The 18877-nt window shown below is 50.3% G+C and overlaps 6 protein-coding genes across 6 annotated transcripts; 3 read left to right on the plus strand and 3 right to left on the minus strand.

The window, feature by feature from the left end:
* Nucleotides 1–1603: 1603 nt before the first annotated feature.
* On the minus strand, nucleotides 1604–3804 carry F5J12DRAFT_860015 (uncharacterized protein; the record flags this gene model as incomplete). The annotated part of the gene is made up of 5 exons (XM_051746837.1): nucleotides 1604–1837; nucleotides 1889–2424; nucleotides 2477–3221; nucleotides 3258–3602; nucleotides 3772–3804. Coding segments are annotated over 3 exons (1593 nt in total), but the record flags the coding sequence as incomplete, so codon positions are not given.
* A 104-nt stretch (nucleotides 3805–3908) lies between these two features.
* F5J12DRAFT_457987 (uncharacterized protein) lies at nucleotides 3909–5455 on the plus strand. Its single transcript, XM_051739536.1, has 6 exons — nucleotides 3909–4495; nucleotides 4560–4746; nucleotides 4798–4896; nucleotides 5050–5136; nucleotides 5199–5306; nucleotides 5361–5455. Exons 1-6 carry the CDS (start codon nucleotides 4373–4375, stop codon nucleotides 5381–5383), a joined length of 627 nt encoding a protein of 208 aa, XP_051595693.1. The 5' UTR covers nucleotides 3909–4372; the 3' UTR covers nucleotides 5384–5455.
* A 211-nt stretch (nucleotides 5456–5666) lies between these two features.
* Nucleotides 5667–11067, minus strand: F5J12DRAFT_860026 (CNH-domain-containing protein). Its single transcript, XM_051746838.1, has 11 exons — nucleotides 10306–11067; nucleotides 8896–10229; nucleotides 8509–8802; nucleotides 8134–8403; nucleotides 7860–8024; nucleotides 7416–7785; nucleotides 7193–7345; nucleotides 6858–7126; nucleotides 6587–6806; nucleotides 6448–6531; nucleotides 5667–6394 (listed from the first exon to the last, which is right to left on the minus strand). Exons 1-11 carry the CDS (start codon nucleotides 10985–10987, stop codon nucleotides 5955–5957), a joined length of 4281 nt encoding a protein of 1426 aa, XP_051595694.1. The 5' UTR covers nucleotides 10988–11067; the 3' UTR covers nucleotides 5667–5954.
* Nucleotides 11068–13120: 2053 nt separating this feature from the next.
* On the plus strand, nucleotides 13121–13708 carry F5J12DRAFT_458097 (uncharacterized protein). The gene has a single exon (XM_051739537.1). The coding sequence runs from the start codon at nucleotides 13138–13140 to the stop codon at nucleotides 13582–13584; it is 447 nt and encodes a 148-aa protein (XP_051595695.1). The 5' UTR covers nucleotides 13121–13137; the 3' UTR covers nucleotides 13585–13708.
* Nucleotides 13709–15203: 1495 nt separating this feature from the next.
* Nucleotides 15204–15434, plus strand: F5J12DRAFT_726982 (uncharacterized protein; the record flags this gene model as incomplete). Its single annotated transcript, XM_051741766.1, has 1 exon — nucleotides 15204–15434. The coding sequence occupies one exon, from the start codon at nucleotides 15204–15206 to the stop codon at nucleotides 15432–15434; it is 231 nt and encodes a 76-aa protein (XP_051595696.1).
* A 2112-nt stretch (nucleotides 15435–17546) lies between these two features.
* Nucleotides 17547–18576, minus strand: F5J12DRAFT_786171 (uncharacterized protein; the record flags this gene model as incomplete). The annotated part of the gene is made up of 4 exons (XM_051743380.1): nucleotides 17547–17859; nucleotides 17893–18018; nucleotides 18064–18188; nucleotides 18235–18576. The coding sequence occupies 4 exons, from the start codon at nucleotides 18574–18576 to the stop codon at nucleotides 17547–17549; spliced, it is 906 nt and encodes a 301-aa protein (XP_051595697.1).
* Between the last annotated feature and the right edge of the window lie 301 nt (nucleotides 18577–18877).

Here is an 18877-nt window from a genome sequence, read left to right on the forward strand (position 1 = left end):
GGAAGCTTGCTTCAAGTCACCTAGGGGACATTACGCTGCGCGTTGCTGGTGGAATCATGGGCCAAGAAAGCAGAGAAAGTGAAGAAAGTGAAGATGAAGATACACCAGTGACAGACGTGGGACTGACGAGTGACACAACCATTTACCATGAGAAAACCGTGAAAAAGCTGACGACCCATTGCGTTGGGTAAGACTGGTTACTTATGTATGTGCGCCCACGTCTTGTTAACATGATTCCCCAGCTTTGGACCAGAGCGGGAAGATAGTGACTGCGAGCTAGTGAAGTTTGCGCGTAACCGGGACCCTCCCTCAAATTCGTCTTCAAGTACAGGCCGATTGGTGTGTTTCCAATCAATTCCCACTATGAAGACGTTGTATATTCAGTTTACTTCCAGAGATTCTGCAGGCAAATGGCATTGCACCACGGCCCACTCCGGCTCTTGCCGTTCCTACCACCCTTTCTGACCACCCTTCTGGCGCACAAACGGAAACCCAAAGTGCGGTGTTAGAAAAGATAGCCCTCCTGGAGGTCGGTGTGGTTCAAACTCTTGGAATGAACTTGTGGAGAGTAATAACGACTACCTAGAATGAACTGAAACGCTTGCGTAGTCAAGTCCTTGGTGAAGTGGAAGACCAGAAGCCCAAACGCATCAAAAGGGAGCATATAGAGGGGCACCCCGTCGTTCATGGAGAAGTCATCGACCTCACTTAGCCTTGAGCCATAACTAAAAGGGGTAGCACCGCAAAGGTATGTACGTCCAAAACTGAAGTACAAAGGTTCACTACTCATACACAACCTAGTAGATTTATCATGTACTGAACGGCCTTCTTTCAGTCCGTTTATACCACAGAGCGGAAGTATTTCTGGCGAATCGACATAATGGGATACCTTAGCCTCCTCTTGGTACCCTCCCCCAAGTCTCGTTTTGGTCTGCAGTGGAGCCTGTCGTGTCACCGGCTGAATCCTTCGCTCCTTGAGATCCGTGCCGGCCGTGGGATGCATGGGAGACGGTGGAACGCTGAAGCTGACACCAGACGAACTCAGTGAGCCGTAAGCCTCACCTTTTATACGACGTGACAGGCTCAATATTGGATTACGGGGATACCTTTGTATTAATATAAATACACCGTCGAAAGGTCAGGCCAATTGAACAACGCAGAAGGTTAGAGGCACTCCTCCATGAAGACTCATCGCTGTGTTCACAGTACAAGTGTGTATTGTACTCATCCCGGAATTGAATATTGATAGCAAAAGATGTAATGACTTCATCTTTTTCAAGGATTCACGCCTGGTCAGTATAACTTTCCTCGGTGATATTCCTCGGTGCGAAGGAAAGAGAGCTAAATGATTGGAATTGTCGTGTTTGTCTGTCCACAGCTGTAGGAGGTTGGGGATGCTGGTTCACCCTATTATAGCAGACATGGTCCTCCAACATCTAGCAAATTAAATCCAAGGATACTTTCAAGGCCCCAACGACCTCTGTCCGGACATTTCTTGTGTCAGCGAACGAAACTTCGAGCACTACGTGCCGAAGTCAATCCTACCTAGCCATCAAACATTACTGTATCGCATGCGCGTAAGGGAAACACCAATTCACCATTTATTCGACGTACAATGGTAGTACAGTTATTGAAAGGGGTACAGGAGCGGGCAAGGGGGTTTACAATATTCGTACAAGTTGTCTTGGGAGAGGTATGCGATTACGTTGCGAGAGCAAACAAGATGCTACCGTACGAGGATAATTGAACGTCCACACATGTCTAGTGGCTGCTACTCGAAGGTCGTGAGGTTGCACGGCAGTTCAGCTAATCGTATCAAGCCGTCTGGGACCTGGACCTTCAGGCTGTCAGATGCGCAAAGGGAGGAGAGGAAATAAACGACACGAACCTAAACAAGTCTACGAGTTTGGCGCCTATGCCGCTAGTAAAGGCCAGTAGTCGGGTAGAGATGGATGTTGGGGAACTTGGCCTTGATACGCTCTAAGAGCCATTCGAAGGGAGTTCCGTAGGTAATATCGGTATATTCCGCTTGGCCAGATCCACCAATAAGGAGGGCCGCGACTCGTCCCTGGCCGTCGACGATAATGGTACCAGAGTCACCACGGTCGGAGAACGCGGCGGACTTGTCATATGCGAGAATCGCAAACTCCATCGATGTTTGCGCGGTGCCGTCCGAAGAGTAGTCACGCACGAATGATTTGATGCCGGTGCCACGGCCAATGGTCGTGTTCGTCTTGCCACCGTTCTTGATCAGAAGGATGCATGGTTCACCGTCTGCCTCGCACATTTTTGGGCTGGCCAGCTCGTCTTCCGGGACGATGCCTTGAATCGGAAAGAGGCGGTCATAGGGATATTCGAACATAGAGGGAGCCGTCTGGTCAGGGTTCATCATTGAGGTAAATTTGCCTGGCGTGATCTCCGTCCCTGGATATAGTAGTTAGAATAGACGGACTTAATAAAATAGACTAAAACGTACCCAAGTCGATCACATTGCCCCTGAAGTTGGCCCAGTTGATCTTGTTGCGGTCAAGCTCAATCAAGGCCCAGTCCTCAGTGTAGCGCTTGGTGCCGGCACCAACAGTAATAGGAGGGGCATACAGGACGTGGCCGATGACACGGTGCCTCTCCTGGCTCCAGACCTTGGTGACATTGCTGTGGAACTTGTTGATTTCCTTGATCGATGCTTTCGCCGCCCTCAAACTGGACTCGACTACTGCCTGTTCTGCCTCGACGCCATCCGCGTCCGGGCTCGCCTCCCTCTGCTGCGGTTTGCAAAGCTGCTTCTGGTACTGGTCCACCATGACCGTGTCATCAGCGATCTTGACCATGGCAGACGTGAGTATGCCCTGGAAGGCCTCGGGACCAGAGAGCATGACTTCAACAGGGCACTGATTCTTCTGCGTACGGTGATAGAGCTTGTTCTGTACATCCTTGGGTGGGAAGACAACATGGCGCGCAGTGAGAATGTAGACCGTCTCGCTGTGGCGGCCTGCAGAGAGGTAGAGAGCTCCAGTGCCCTCGGCATACCGAGTGGGGAGGGATGCAATAGAGAGGCCGAGAGCCGCAGTGAGAGGACTGCGAACGCTGGCAGTTGGGTTTGCAGCGGCGACATAGTTTAGGAGCTTAGGGCTGGACCGCCTGAAGACCGACTCACGAAACGCTATCTCGACGCCGACGATCTGAAATGAAAGGAGAATTTTCTCACAGGAAAGGGCTGCGACCTATGCGAGCTTGCGGGAGAGAGACCCCGGCCTGACACCGACCCATAGAACGATGGGACCGACGTGCTTTCCGGGTTCGGCGAAGCGGACAACGTCGATTGTTGTCCACCTGATTGTAGCAGAGTCCAGGTACTCGTATATGCGTATGCCCATCTCTTCCCATATGGCCGCAAACTTGTCGTCGAAGACCGGCCTGATCTCCCTCTTCACGAGGTATGTCTCAAAGCCAGTTAGCTTCTCCGACGGGGGCCCCGTACGAAAGACCAAGGTTGGTTTTGAAGGCAAAGCGCAGTAATACGTCGTTGCCTCTGGATCAACATCAGCATCCTCGGGCGAAGTAGGGGGACTGTCATCTGTGGAGATGAAGCCAGACTTGGAACTCCTAGTGATAGTTATGGAATTTCCTCGCTATGTCGAAGCACAAGTCGAGAAATTCTTGTGAAACTTCTGTGTCAACCACTAGAAGAAGAGAGAGGGGAACAAGAAGGTGAATACGAGACGGTAGGAAGATGCTAAAGGGCTTACTTGTAAGTGATAGAACGTGAGTCGACGTTTGGTGAGGGACAAGAGAGGGAAACGCGCCTACATCTCCCTTTTATCGAACCCAAGGGGTACGCAGTTAGGGAGTCAAGACCCCTCTACCCCTATGTAAGCGACTATACTCAGGAAGTGCTAACCTTAGTCTGACTCGTCGTCAAAAATCACATGCACACCAGCATCGGACAACAAATCGCCCCTTTTGACCCATGAACAAAAACCACGAATACTGGTAGCCAGGAGTCCTGTAGAAGGCCTCAGACTTATACATAATATGATATGTAGTCAAGTACTCGTCTCCGGAAAATCTTCACCGCGAGAGGAAACTTGGGAACAATTCAAATCCACGCAACGCCTCTCGCCACCTACCGAGAGTCAGAATCGCCTTTGACCACGGTACTCACACTCACTTCCACGGTCAACCACTCGTGGTTCCAAGAGACTGAGATGGCACAAAGTCGGCGCGGATGTCGGCCCGAACTTCTCGGGGGAGGCGTTCGAGAGCCGCGAAGCCAAATCTTTACGTCGTCACATGCGTGGCTCGACGCGCCTTGGATTGAGACTCTTTCGCTAGAGCTGACCCAGATCCTTGTAACTAACCGTTTCCCCATTCCATGTATCTTGGAGACTTCTCTGCACATGTTGTGGTTGAGGGGAAAGAGTTGGAAGAATATGAAGACACCATGAGCAACGGTGGAAAACGAGCGACGTGTTGGATCGCCTCAGAGGCTGGCAAGGTACGTATGCATGCGTAGATACAAGCGTTGTCTCGGAGTTCTACTGATTCTTTCACTGGTACAGAAGTTTTCTGTAAAATGGGAATGTCATTCCCTGAAACGTCTTTCCAACAGAGGGAAATTAATCTTGGATGGCATAATGTGTGGTTCCCTCGTTCTTTCGAAGAATCACCTGCACAGAGGGGATTTCGGGGGGATACATTTGGGCACGAAGGAGAGAGATCTACTGTTCTGTGATCTTCAATTGACTGGTACACATGTTTCTCCGCTTCAAATTTTCAAATGTCTAATTCCTGGCTAAGATGATGAAGCCCTCTTAGGGAAGTCCGTTTCAAATCAGCTAGGGGAAATTACACTGCGTATAGATCGTGGAAGGGTTGATCAAGAAAATGAAGGAAAAGGTACACTGGGGACACGTTCAGGGTTGTCCACTGACGCGAATGTTTACCACGAGAAATCCGTGAAAAACTGACGACCCATTGTGTTGGGTAAGGCAGGCTAAGTGACTTATACCCGCATACACCTTGTTACTATGACCGCCAGGTTTGAACCAGAGCGGGAAGGTCGCTTCCACAAAGTGGTGATATTTACGCCTAACCGGAGTCCTCCCCTTGAATTCGTCTTTAAATACAGTCCAATTGGTGCACACTCAATCATTCCCACCAGATGTCATGTATTCAGTTTACTTTCATGGATTCTGCAGGCAAATGGCATTGCACCACGGCCAACTCCCGTCATCTCTACGGACTCCCTTTCTGGGACACAAACGGAAACTCAAAGTGTGATCTTAGAAAGGATAGCACTCCTCGAGGTTGGTGCGATTCACACTCTTGGAATGAGTGGAGAGTGATTATGACCATCCTAGAACGAGCTGAAACGCTTGCGTAGTCAAGTCCTTGATGGAACGGAAGACCAGAAGCCTAAACGCATCAAGAGGGAGCATACAGAGACCCACCCCGTCGTTCATGGAGAAGCCATCGACCTTATTTAGCCTTGGCAGCAACTCATTTCATCAGGTGGTCGTATATCCACTACGTCAGTCTCTGATCACGTAGTACTCCCGATGCAAGTCTTACATGTATGATATCTTTCCTCGCTGTGCCAAGCTGCAAGTGATAGGCTATACTATCATACTGGTGGCAATTTAATGACGTTCTGCTGTAGAATAAAGCTGGCTCCTAAGACTTATTCTCGATGCGAAGGACCAGTAAGTCCGCCCCAGGCTGTTAACGCTCGATAGTATTGGATTATGGGAGATACTCAACACCTTCATATTATAACTACACCATCCGCAGGTCAGACAGGCCCGCACGCGTTGCGAGTAAAAGAGAAAAAGAAAGAACAAAAGAACAATTACGTAAACAAACATCCCCGTCAGCAGCAGAGACAACAACACTCCATCGCCGTTATATACACACAGAAAAACAAGCGAAATTTCTCTCTGCCATCTCATCCCATTTCATCTCGATGCCGTAGATGCAGCGTCCGAGGTGACACGGGATTCTTGACCATTCGCTAATCGCAACGTCAGCACACGATCATCAGACACCATCAGAATCTCATCCCGGCAACTTGGCATCATCGTCCTCATGGGGTACTGAGGTGCGGGGTACATCGTGGGTGGCTGTGGCGGGACAGCAGGAGGTCCATATCCTGACATAGACGGAGATCGACCGTACATGGACGCTGGCGGCGATTGATATGGATTATATCCTTGTTGTTGTGTAGGGTAGAAAGTATTTTGGTGTAGGTTGGCAGTGTGTGACGTTGATGGTGGTGTTTCTGCGAACAAAAGACGAAGGTTGTTCCCCTGGATGACTTGCGACATAACTCCAGTTTCCACATGCCGGACCTCGACGAACATCGGCTCAAAGGCAAGGACATAAGGATAATGTAGCGCTGTGCCCCACCTGTCAGCCGTGGAAAAACCCCCTCAAGGTTTCAAGACTCACCGAAACCGGTTGGCGACCCTTCCCAATGGACCATAAATTCTTGCCTTGACCGCCACCCATTTTTGTTGACATAAAACGCAAAATCTAATTACGGTTTCAACCGGCGGTCGCAACCCACAACGTAAAAAGCCAAGCTCACCATCATAACACAACAGAAACTCATTGTCGATGCGATAGATGGCCATGGGTCGCAAATTTTCTTTCTTCCTCACGAACTCGAGCGAGGCATCGGCAGGGTCAAGAAGGCCTTGTGTATCCAAGCTCTCAAGATCTACGATCTCGAAGCCTTTCGAGCACCCGACACATAGCTTCGTCTTGAGGAAATGTATTGAACTCGATTCCACAGGGATATAAAATTCCTAATAATAATCAAAAAGAAATCCACAAAGGAAAACTGCAGCCAAGCATACCCTGAACAGTTTTAAGGTATCATTCCCGCCTTGTAGGAGTTTCCGGAACGTCGGTTTACTCCGTCCGCGGACATTTTGGTCGATCGGTTCGAGTGTCTTGATCGTACTCGAGAGTGGACTAGACTTGACGACGCATACCAACACCTTGCCGAGACAAATACCAGCTTTGAAAAACGACGTGTGTGAAGATATTCGTTTCGCGCGTCTCAGGCCAGCCGTAGGGTCCTTTGGATCCAAGGCGTCCAACGGGAAGGTGACCACTTGCCGCTCTGTAAGTGAAATAGAGCGCGCGCGTCAGTTTCTGTGCCGTGAATGAACCGATCAATGTTGCGCACCCGAGAGCACGATGAGAAGCTGATAGTCTTCAAGGACATCGACTTGCGAGACGTCCAGTAATGCCAGTACTTTGACGGGATCCCTATTTGGTTCCCGCAAGTCGGTTAGGTAAACGCCATCGTCCGTCCCATACACGATATGTCTGCCGCCTCCTACACCACACACCACCAAAATAAATCAACCACCTTGTCGGTATACACGCCGAAGTAAAAACGAACGCACCAAATGGAGCCGCACACGTCACCTTATTCACACCCGTAAAGAAACCCTCCGAAACCGTCACCGTCTCAAATACCGTACTCCTCTCCTTCAACAGCTCCTGCTGCTTCGTAATATTCTCGACCCATTTCCGGTGACTCACGATCGTACTCGCCCATAGCGTCAGTTGGTAATATTTGCGGCCAAGATGGATGAACGTGATCGCAAGCCCGCCTTTGCCATCTACGCGGACCGGGATCGCAGGTGCGTAGGGGGCACCACGATTGAAGGAATTTCGCTTCGTCAACGTGCGCGGCTGTCGGTTAGCAGGACGGTTGTTCCCTTGTGCATTTTCCTCAGGTACGGAGATAAAAAGAAGATCCAGCGGAATCGGCTGCGAAAGAACGTGCGCATCAGCAATGTAGGGACGCATCCCGCCAGGCAATATCTCGTAGGAAAGGAACTCACGCGTCGGTGAACCTTGTACTGCTCGTGCTTGCTTTTCTGCTTGACCATCAAGAGTGCGTGATCGAAGAGGTAAACCAGCAGATCACCGTTGTCGCCTTGACCCCCCCTCTTATTCAGCGAACCTTTGTAGACCAGCTCCCTCTGAGGATCTTGCAAGCGAAGGTCCTAGCAAACGAAAGCATCAGCCAACCCAAACCCACCAACCCCACCCACTCCCGGCACCACCAACACCGACATAACACAACGTCATATACATTTATACATAAATACTCACCACGTGCTCTCCAGGTCTAAACACCAACTGCTGATCCAACTGCATCAAATTAAACCTATTCTCCGTCTTTCCTGTCTCCACATTGACTTTGCGGAGAAACTCGCGGACCATCGATACCACCTGTGTGAGCGTTTGCTTATCGGCATTGTCCTCGGATGTATGTTTGATCACGGCTTCTAGTAGGAGCGGGTACCGTGCTAGACGAGTCGTCGGTTTCGTGAGATACCCGTTCAGCTCCAGCTTGCGGGATTCGGGAAGCCGTTCCGTGGTCTGCACGAATTCACACGTGTCAATTATCACACACACACAAGACTCCAGATCCCTCCCGCCGGCGGTACGGGCAGACCACAACGACAAGGAGACACCATAACGCACCTCCACAAATGCCGCAAACGCCGGATTGGAACTTTTTTCTTTCTCAAACTCATATTTCCCATAAAGCTGATGCGCCCCGTACGACACGAAGGGTCCAAAATGGGGAACAATGTCAATAAAGATGTCCCCAATACGCTCGACGACGGCGTATGCCTTTTGGCGTTTGTTCAGTGCATCGCGGAGGCGTGTATTTACCGCGATGATGTCGTGTATGTTCCAAAAGACTTGTTGGATGAAGTCGGTACGGCGATCGGCAGAGATGATATCGTTGTCTTTGAGGTTTCCGATCCATACCTGTCGGCGAGAGGACAGGTGTGGAGTACAAAGGGGAGGGGGTATGGGGAATGAGAAAGAAAGAAAAAGAAAATTAGAAGAGTAATGACGTACATCTCGAAGGTACTCCATATCCCGCACGAAGTCCCGCTCCGTGTAGATCACTTCGTTGATAGCTTCTTGCCGCTTCTTCTCGGTATCTGATACGCTACTTACAACTTCCTGCGGCACGGAATGTATCCAAAGTGTCCCGGGTTCCTGAGCGAGTACGGGGAATAAATAACAACCCGCCCAGCAAGATAACAACACGCACCACGAGGTCGCCCAAGGACTCCTTCGAAATCTGCTTCTTGAGACCAGGCTGAGGCTTTCATAGTTCAACCTCGCTTGTTGTTCCAACCTTCGGGGACATGCAATACTATAACAAAGCTGATCCCTCGAACACGTTGGCGAATAACAATCCGTTAGAAGCGTGAATACCCCGGTCGGGAGAGGAACTTCGTCCATTGATTCGGAACCTTGCCGTCCTATGGGCTCGGCAGTCCCAGTAGCAGGTGACACATCTTTCTCATGGGAATCAGACGATCCGTGACCGAGAGACACACCACGCGTAATCTCTGTTTTATACTCCTGCTCGGGACTCTTCACCTCATCGTCTCCATCTCCGTTGTGATCGTTGTTATTGTTCGCTGCGGCCAGCTCTCCGCTGACGAATGGGCTCAGTGTCGTGCGGAATTGATACAGTTCCGCAGCACTATCGCGTAGTCGGTGGTCGTACGTGACATCGTGGAAGAACTTCTGGGCATCGAGGGCACGTCCAAGGAGGAGTGCCAAGTTCCTATCTGTTGTCTTGATGATAGCACCGATCTTATCTACTGCTTCGCGTCCATCGAAGGCGTCCTTGTACGTCAAGCCATCTTTGACCCTATCTGCGAGCGTGATGCGGGCCTTGAATGCTTCTGCGACGCGTGAGAGGAGGGCTGGGTACACTGAGAGACCACGGATCCTGTTTGGGGGTAGACGGGTAGGTGAGCTTCTGCCAGCAGCCTGGAACCCATGGGGAATAGGAGCGCGTGAGCGAGGGTCGACAACAGTACGTAATGAGGCTGAGGCAGCAGACATGGACAGGGTTCTGTCCTGACCAGTACGATCGCGGCGGGAAGGAGGGCCAGGCATGGTGCGGGCAGACTCGGAAGATCGCCGGGTGGAGGTGTTGAGAAGTGAATTAGCTGCTGTTGAGTGGTCGACAAGGGTGCTGGATACCGGGGAGATGCTAAGCGAAGAAGAGCGGGTGGCCGCTTTTACTGCGGTCGCGGTTGTATCCAGTTGGAGGTGGTAAGGAGGAGAATGGGTTGTAGGTGGCGAGTGATGGCCAGATGCGAGGGAGAGAGGGCTGGGTTGGCGATGCTGCTGGGCGGCCACGGTGGTTTGAGGTAAAGACGTCATTGCTGTAGATGGTGAGGATACAAATGAGTACATCACGTCGCCCACCAGATATGGATATGATAGACTTTGCACACGCACGTGAGTGTTCTGGGGTCAGTTGTGCCCATGGCAGTTCGCTGTAAGCCTCGTTAGACGACCTGTCGTGAGGGTCCTGAGAGCCAAAATCGAGGCTTATGCGACCGATCTCCTCTTCGAGGTGCACGCCTATGCGAGGTATGTCATTTGCCGAGACGCCATGAGGCGCACCATTGCGAGGGGCCATGGTGAGAGGAAGGGTAGAACTGCTGGTTAGATTGACCTGGGCCCGATAAGCCTGCGCAGGAGTGAGTCCTGCTCTCGTGAGTACGTCGAGGCCGGGGTCGGGTGGGTCGTCTGGTCTTGGAGCAATGATGCCAGCCGCATTGTGGGGAGAACTGAGGACGGATGGGTCCCGGCCGTGGGTTGAAGGCGGAACGAGGGCGTGGCCGGGGTGTTGAGGAGGGTACTGCGGGTGATGATGGTGATATGAGGGGTGTTGGTATTGTTGAGACTGTCTTGGCTGGCTGTAGTAGCTCTGCTGCGAGCGAATCGAGGCTGCATGGGACGTGCGCTTGTCTGCTGGCTGATACCCTGGCTGATGATAGACAGACGGGTGCGGTGGGTGGTAGTACTGGCCCTGCTGGGGAAGCAGATGGTGCGAGGTGGATGGTCTCCCGAAGATGGACTCGTATGCTTCGTGTCTTTTGTCTGGCGGGTGTCGTGGCCCAGTTGGACGGTCCATTTGCAGATTTGTTAGTAGCGTGTCGCTGAGGACGATGGCGACGGGGTGGACACGGTTGGAGGTGTGCGGACGCCTGTTCAGCCCGTTTTGGAACTCTGCCCAGTCCGACAAACTCGCCTCCCGTCGATGATGACGATGACGACCGCAACGACGCAAGTGCTAAATTAACTGACAAGGCTCCACGATCTCACTTTTGACAGCCACTGACGCCATCCTGTCTAGATCACTGAAGTCATCGATGGGACCAGCGCACCCATGGTCCAACTCCATCTACACACGGGTGGGAGCACCTCTGCGTCCTCCGCATTCCGTCGGGACCGACCATGCGTGCAAAGATCATGCCATTTAGGCATGGAGACCATACTAGTTACACCCGCATCCCACAGCCGTCCGAGCATGTCATCCCAGCTGCACGAGGAAGGAAACGCAAGGACTCCGGATCATCCGATTAGACCTGCCAGGCTAAACATACACCTAAAGCAACCGTGCTAAACCATGTGGACCATGGTGTTCGGCGAAGCTGGGCCGTCGTCGCGGGTGGTTAGCCCTCATTGGACAATCCGATACACTACCGGGCCAGTTGTCATTACTTTGTAGTTTTCTCCTATTGCACATCTGTGGCGACAATCTCCATATCGAACGAGCGCATCAGGTCTGACACTATAAGCTTGGCCCAACTGTATTATATCTATGGTTTCAATGACCGTCCTCTTCGAACATCCAAAACTGGATACCCTTATGGTTTTTGGTGAGGACTCTCCTGAATTGTCAACTGTTTGCTCAGCGCTCATCAATATTTTTTGGCGCTGAACCACTCATTGATACCGTTGCGATTACCATCATAGGTATGTGGTACGGGAGGGAGGAACTTCGAGTGTTTCTCAGGTAGATGTATGTATTGCTAAAATGCTAACGCTTGCAGCGCTCGGAAACCTTAGAGTTGAGGAGAATGGAATCTCAAGCAAGGGCTTGTCGTTCTTCATTCGGAACTTCGTTTCCGCCTAGGAAAAGCCAATAAGAAAAATACTCGTTCATCACTTCGCAACTGCGGGTACCCTTACATGTTCACTGATCCTCTGTAATACTAGGCATATTCCAGTACAAGAAGGGATGATAGACGAGCCTTATTTGCTACCTAGGACCCACCCTGCAGGTGTTGACTGAAACATTTCTGGCACTGCGATTTCTCCAGGTCGTCTGGTGAAGTGCAGTTGCCGAAAACGACGACACCATGCGATGGGTACTCGCATCGGCTCACTGAATCTTTTGGTTGATAAGTGGCCTTTATCTGTCTCCTGGCGACCCCTTGTAGATGCTGTGTTTTCACGCTGGTGTATTTGTCCGCCATCCCGTAACGATTTTTCTAGACCTCTTTCACCGCGAGTGACTGGTAAGTTCATCCTAATCTCCTCTCATCAGGATCAGGGACGGCTCCTCTTCCACTTCCCCCGTTTCTTTCGTCACGCGTGCCTGCACGTCTTCCATTGTCCTTCAACGGCAGAATTCACGCCACAGATTTCCGTCTCACATGTGTAGTCGAGGGAGTGGCACCCATACAACCTCCGTACGCCCAAGTTTATCGACTTGCTCGAACTTTCCAACTTTCGCCCATCGATAAACCTCTCGGCCCTGCCTCGAAGAGAAAAAAGGGTCAGAAAACCAAAATGGTTCAGGCAAAAAGGCAGTTGGAGACTTCCCTCTCCGGCCTAGGTGCGCCCACTCAGAGTTGGCAATTTCATGTCGATCGAATTCGTGCCAGATATAATTCTGGGGGACATGCAGCTGCCAGCTTCGATGTGCGTTATGTCTGACACGAGGTCGTCAAGTTCCCGTTGAATTTCATTCATAGGCATCGATAAACCGTACTCCTGGTACCGCAAATACCTATCGCGTTAGTCCTTTCCTTTTGTTTTTGTATGCGCAAACAAAGGCGGGAACTGGAAGGACAAGGAGGAATGCCGACATGATCTCTCTCGTATCTGCCATACTCCAAAATCAGGGCACGTGTGCACCTTGTCCTACGTATAAAAGGGGACGTGTAAAGCGAGCGATGAAAGGCATAGATTCATCGTACCGTATCTCAGGTGCGTGCGTGAATTTCCCCGCTATGCAGACACGTCTGACAGACACTCTAGCTGTAAAATTATAACATGTCCGACTCACAAGACTCACCCGCTCTCGCATTACCGCCCTTCGATCATGTGAAGGCAGACGTGATCCTGCGGTCATCTGATGGCGTAGACTTCCGCGTCTTCAGGCTCTTCCTTTCCCTCGCATCACCCTTCTTCGAGACGCTCTTCGATCTTCCCCAACCATCTGAGGAGACTAACACCGACATGGAGATCAAAGACGGACTCCCCGTTATTCCTGTCTCAGAGGACAGCAAAACGCTAGATTCACTCCTCCGCTTCTGCTACCCCTGCACCCTGGCGGAGGACCCTGTGCTCGAGGATTTCAGAGAGATCATTTATGTTCTCGACGCAGCGAAAAAGTATTCCCTTGATGCCATCCAGCAGGCGGTGCGCAAATCTCTTTTCATTCCAAAAATGTTGGAAACGAATTCGCTCCGCTGCTTCGCAGTCGCCTGCCGCACCTGACGAATGGTACTGCTAGTGAGGTGAGCGACTCGCGCTCATAGACTTTACTTTACTTTTTCGGTAGCATACACGCCCTCACTGCGCGGCCCTGGGAGTTTTTTTTCGTCCTTTCGTTGAATCTCCCAGGTGCGTATACAGTACACTACGCTAGTCTAGTAGCTAATATGAAGTCCTTTCGTTGAATATCCCAGTGTCCGCCTCCAGCTAGACTGTGTCTGCTGTGAGGTTATGAGCCCCGCCAGCGACCTTATAACCATATCAACTTCAACCTCAGTTGACTCGTTCCGTTTTACCAAACTGTCTGGTTCAAACTATGCAGAGTGGGCCGTCAACATGAAATCCACTCTACAGTCAAAGTACTTATTGCTTATCACAGATGGAAGAGAACTATGCCCATCTGAACCACCCGAAGTGCAGCCACTTACCATGACTGCAACGGAGTTTAGAGCGGCGAGGAAGGAGTACCTCGACTGGTGTCTCCGAGATGAGGCGGCACAGGGTTTTATGAAGGGTGCGGCAGAGCCGTCGCAGTGGCCGCATGTCAGCGAGTGCCGCAGTGCCAAAGAAATGTGGGACACCTGGAAAAAAATTCACGTCGACAATCAACAAAAGATAAATGTTCATTACTTCTTCGAAGAACTCTACACCAAGAAGTATGTCGATGGAACACCAATGGCCGACCACATAGCAAAGATGCTGGATATTCGGAACTGCATCACAGCTGCTGATGAGGAACTCCCAGACCTCCACGTTGCAAGTGCACTCATACTATCACTCCCCAAGACTCCGACATGGGAGCTGATAAAGATTCAACTGTTTGGGCTAGATATGCTCACCTCCGAGATCGTCAGCATGAAGCTCCAGGCAGAGGCCAACTGACGCATGCAGGAAAAGTCAGGGACTGAGACTGCACTGTGTGTGAGTGGTGGCAAAAAGTCGAAGAAGGGAAAAGGGAAGGGTCCCCAGCCTGATGACATATGTCGCTACTGCAGCCCACTGGCCATTGGGCTAGTAAATGCCCACACTGTGAGGAGGATGAGAAAGCCAAGCAAGGAAATGGAGAGAAATCAAACTTCACCATTGGAAACCTTTGGGAATTAGGGACTCAAGAAGTCAGATAGATATACATGGTGTCGAGCAGCCCTACAGCAGCCCCTGCAGGGGTGCTGTTGGATTGTGGTGCATCTGCACATATGTTCTGTGACCAAAAATACTTCTGATCATTTACTGCCAACAAATCGGATGAGACTATTTCTGTTGGGGATGCAAGAGACATACCTGTTGCCAGGAAAGGGTCAGTTGAACTGAAGTGTAGACTACCTGATGGGATCAGGACTGTTGTCCTGCATGGTGTGCTGCATGTACCACAGCTTGATGCAAACCTGGTCAGCTTGGGGACCTTACAGTGGGCAGGAGCCAGGCACCACAGCCATGAGGAAGGAATTAGTGTAACCCTTTGGGGAGATGAATTACTCCATGCATTGTTCCCAACCTCCACTGCAACACTCTACCATGTTGACATGGTAGATCATGAGGTGGCATTTGCTGCTGTTGCCAGTGGGAGCATGCAAGTTTGGCACCATCGACTGGGCCACCTGCACCTAGATGCTATTCGAACCATGGTGCAGAAGAACCTTGTCAATGGACTCAATATCACATCACCCAAGGACTTTGACCATGTTTGTGAGGGTTGTGTCCTCAGCAAATCACATTGGCTACCATTCCCTAAGGTCAGCAACACTGTCTACTCGAAAATGGAACTAGTTGTCATGGATATCACAGGTCCTATGTCAGTCGAGACTTGGACACAGCGCACTTATGCCATGGTGATCATTGAAGCTAGTTGCTGATTTGGAGTAGGATGGGTCCTTGAGAAAAAGGAGGAGGTTGCAAGTGCCTTGAAGGAAGTAGTTGTGATGTTGGAGAGGCAGTCAGGCTGAAAACTGAAGAAAATGTGCTCAGACAATGGGTCTGAGTTTGTCAACTCAGTAGTAGAATCCTTCTGTTGACAAAATGGTATCCTACATGAGACCACAGTGCCCTATGCCCTGGAACAGAATGGGATTGCTGAATGAAACATCAAGACCTACTTTGAAATGGTGAGACACATGATTCAGTCACATGTAGTCCTAAAAGTGGGTCATCTGACATGTACATTTTGTCCTGAAACTGGGACTAACCAACATTGGCCAGTGGTCCCTAGGGGTGGGTAGGCTGGACTGTGAAGGTGGGGTTGGCCTATGTCACAGGATGATGGATCAACTGCCCTGGAAGTGGGGTCAGCCAACATGACTATAGGATGGATTGATGACCTGGAAGTGAGGTTGGCTGATGCAGCTATGGGATGAATTAGTAACCTGGAAGTGGGGTTGGCCAGCACAGCTATGGGATAAATTAGTGACTTGGAAGTGGGGTTGGCTGACACAGCTATGGGATAGATTAGTGTCCTGGAAGTGAGGTTGGCCAATGCAGCTATGGGATAGATTAGTGTCCTGGAAGTGAGGTTGGCCAATGCAGCTATGGGATGAATTAGTGTCCTGGAAGTGGGGTTGGCCAACACAGCTATGGGATGAATTAGTGACCTGGAAGTGAGGTTGGCTGACACAGCTATGGGATAGATTAGTGTCCACTTCTAGGACAGCCAATGCAGCTATGGGATGAATTAGTGGCCTGGAAGTGGGGTCAGCCAACACAGCTATGGGATAGATTAGTGTCCTAGAAGTGAGGTCAGCTGACACAGCTATGGGATAGATTAGTGTCCTAGAAGTGAGGTCAGCTGACACAGCTATGGGATAGATTAGTGTCATATAAGTGAGGTCAGCTGACACAGCTATGGGATGAATTAGTGACCTGGAAGTGGGGTTGGCCAACACAGCTATGGGATAGATTAGTGTCCTAGAAGTGAGGTTGGCTGATGCAGCTATGGGATGAATTAGTGACCTGGAAGTGGGGCTGGCCAACACAGCTATGGGATGAATTAGTGTCCTAGAAGTGAGGTTGGCTGATGCAGCTATGGGATGAATTAGTGTCCTGGAAGTGGGGTTGGCTGACACAGCTATGGGATAGATTAGTGACCTGGAAGTGGGGTTGGCCAACACAGCTATGGGATAGATTAGTGACCTGGAAGTGGGGTTGGCTGACACAGCTATGGGATGAATTAGTGACCTGGAAGTGGGGTCAGCCAACACAGCTATGGGATAGATTAGTGTCCTAGAAGTGAGGTTGGCCAATGCAGCTATGGGATGAATTAGTGACCTGGAAGTGGGGTTGACTGACACAGCTATGGGATGAATTAGTGTCCTAGAAGTGAGGTTGGCCAATGCAGCTATGGGATAGATTAGTGTCCTAGAAGTGAGGTTGGCCAATGCAGCTATGGGATGAATTAGTGACCTGGAAGTGGGATTGGCCAATGCAGCTATGGGATGAATGGGTGTCCTGGAAGTAGGGTTGGCTGTCCTGGAAGTGAGGTCAGCTGATGCAGCTATGGGATGGATTGATGACCTGGAAGTGGGCCAGCTGACATGGCTGGGGGAAGGGATGATGTCCTAGCAGTGGGGTCAGCTGATGTGGCTGGGGGAATGAACCATGACCTGGAGTTATAGTTGGGCAGACACTTTGCAAGAAAGACCAATATCTTGATAGTGGGTCAGTGGGGCTGGTCAATCTTATTACTCAGTACACTACTTCCTTGGTAGTTAGCTGGCTGAACCCACATGGTTGTGGAAAAATCCTATGTCCTATCCTTATCCTGTGGTATTGGAGTTAACTCTACCAACCTGGCCATTGTGTTGGAATTAACATTGGACAAATTTACTCAGTTGTGTATCAGTACTTAAGGAGGAATTGTCCTGCAGGAAATTACTTTTTTTTCTGAACATTCAATGTCATATGAAATTTGAAAACACAAAGCAGCCATTTTTTATTGTAGTACATGCATATCATATGTATCAAGGTAGGGTATTTTACAAAGATTCCAACAGCCAGGATGATGTTTGCCCCATTCCCTGTGTCAGTTTGGTAGCCCCTTTGGACATGCAGATAGTATAGGTTTGGGGAGGCTGAGATGTGCCCTGTGTGTCCTTCCCACAGCCAGGATTCTTGCACTCATAGGAATAAGTCTGCCCTGAACAACCAGCTTCCCACTTCTGAATGCTATAACACTGAGGGCACTGGGCAGGCAATTGTTGTCCCCAAGGCCTAATGAACTTGTCAGTCTGGATAAATTTCTCCACCACTACCTTCTCCTGCCACAACATCAAGATGATGTTGGAGTGCCTACCCAACATACCACAGTCATTCAGGGCATACCTGACTGCACTTTGGACATGGAAGCCTTGAACCAGGGTGTGGTCAAGGACACTCATGAGGAAGGGAATGGTGGTGACTAGTTGAAGTCTCTCAGCATCAAAAAGCAGCATGGACCTTGGCTTGAAACTGATATGGTGTCAGCCATAACCACCAACATTGAAAGAAACCTACTGTTGCACAGCTGCCTTCAGTCCTTGGAAGCTCTCCTCCTTCCTTACAGTAGAACCACATACAAAGAAGATGAGGTCTCCACCCTTGACAATGTTGGAGAAGGGTAACAGAAGGCCTTGCAGAAACTGCAACTGATCAGATGGGAGTGACAGTCAAACAATGGTGACTTACCTCAAAGACCTCTGTGGCTATTGGAACCTTATTCTCCATTCCAGAGAACAGATTCCCCCTGTCTTCATCAGTATGAGTAGTAAGGAAAATGACTACCTTAGCAAAGGTAGTCAGACTTGCAGCTGGCTTTGATGCTGCAGTGTCATAGGCATCTCTGGACTCCTCAGTGGCAAAGTTGAAGGGCAGTTGTGAGAAGTTGTGAGAAGTGGTAGGTGTCTTGTGTGAAATATCCCTGCAGCATGGTGTGAAGGATATGCACAGGGGCATGGCCAAGCTCCAGAGACTCAAGGTGGAGGTGGATAATGGCAGTAGAGTTACCAGCCACTTCAGAGGTGGTGGCATGCTCAAACCCCCCAATGACCACAAGAGGGTGTTTCAGGACTGGCTTGCCTGACAAGTAGAAGCCCTGTACTTGGAGTTAGAAGTGATTGGGGTGGCAATATGCACTTACAAAATAGGGCTGAGGACTTTCAAATCTTGTCATTTTCCAATGACAGGCAACACACCTGAAGTTCATCCAGAGTTTGAGTCAATGGCATTGATTCATAAAAGGGAGGTTAACACACCTGAAGGTCACAGGAAGCTGGGTGACCTCTGCAAGGCAATCCTCAGGTACTTGGACTTAGGCACATGATCATGTTGC

Source organism: Pisolithus orientalis, assembly GCF_024613125.1.
Source record: "Pisolithus orientalis strain OTSU chromosome Unknown F5J12scaffold_50, whole genome shotgun sequence".
Taxonomy (NCBI): domain Eukaryota; kingdom Fungi; phylum Basidiomycota; class Agaricomycetes; order Boletales; family Pisolithaceae; genus Pisolithus; species Pisolithus orientalis.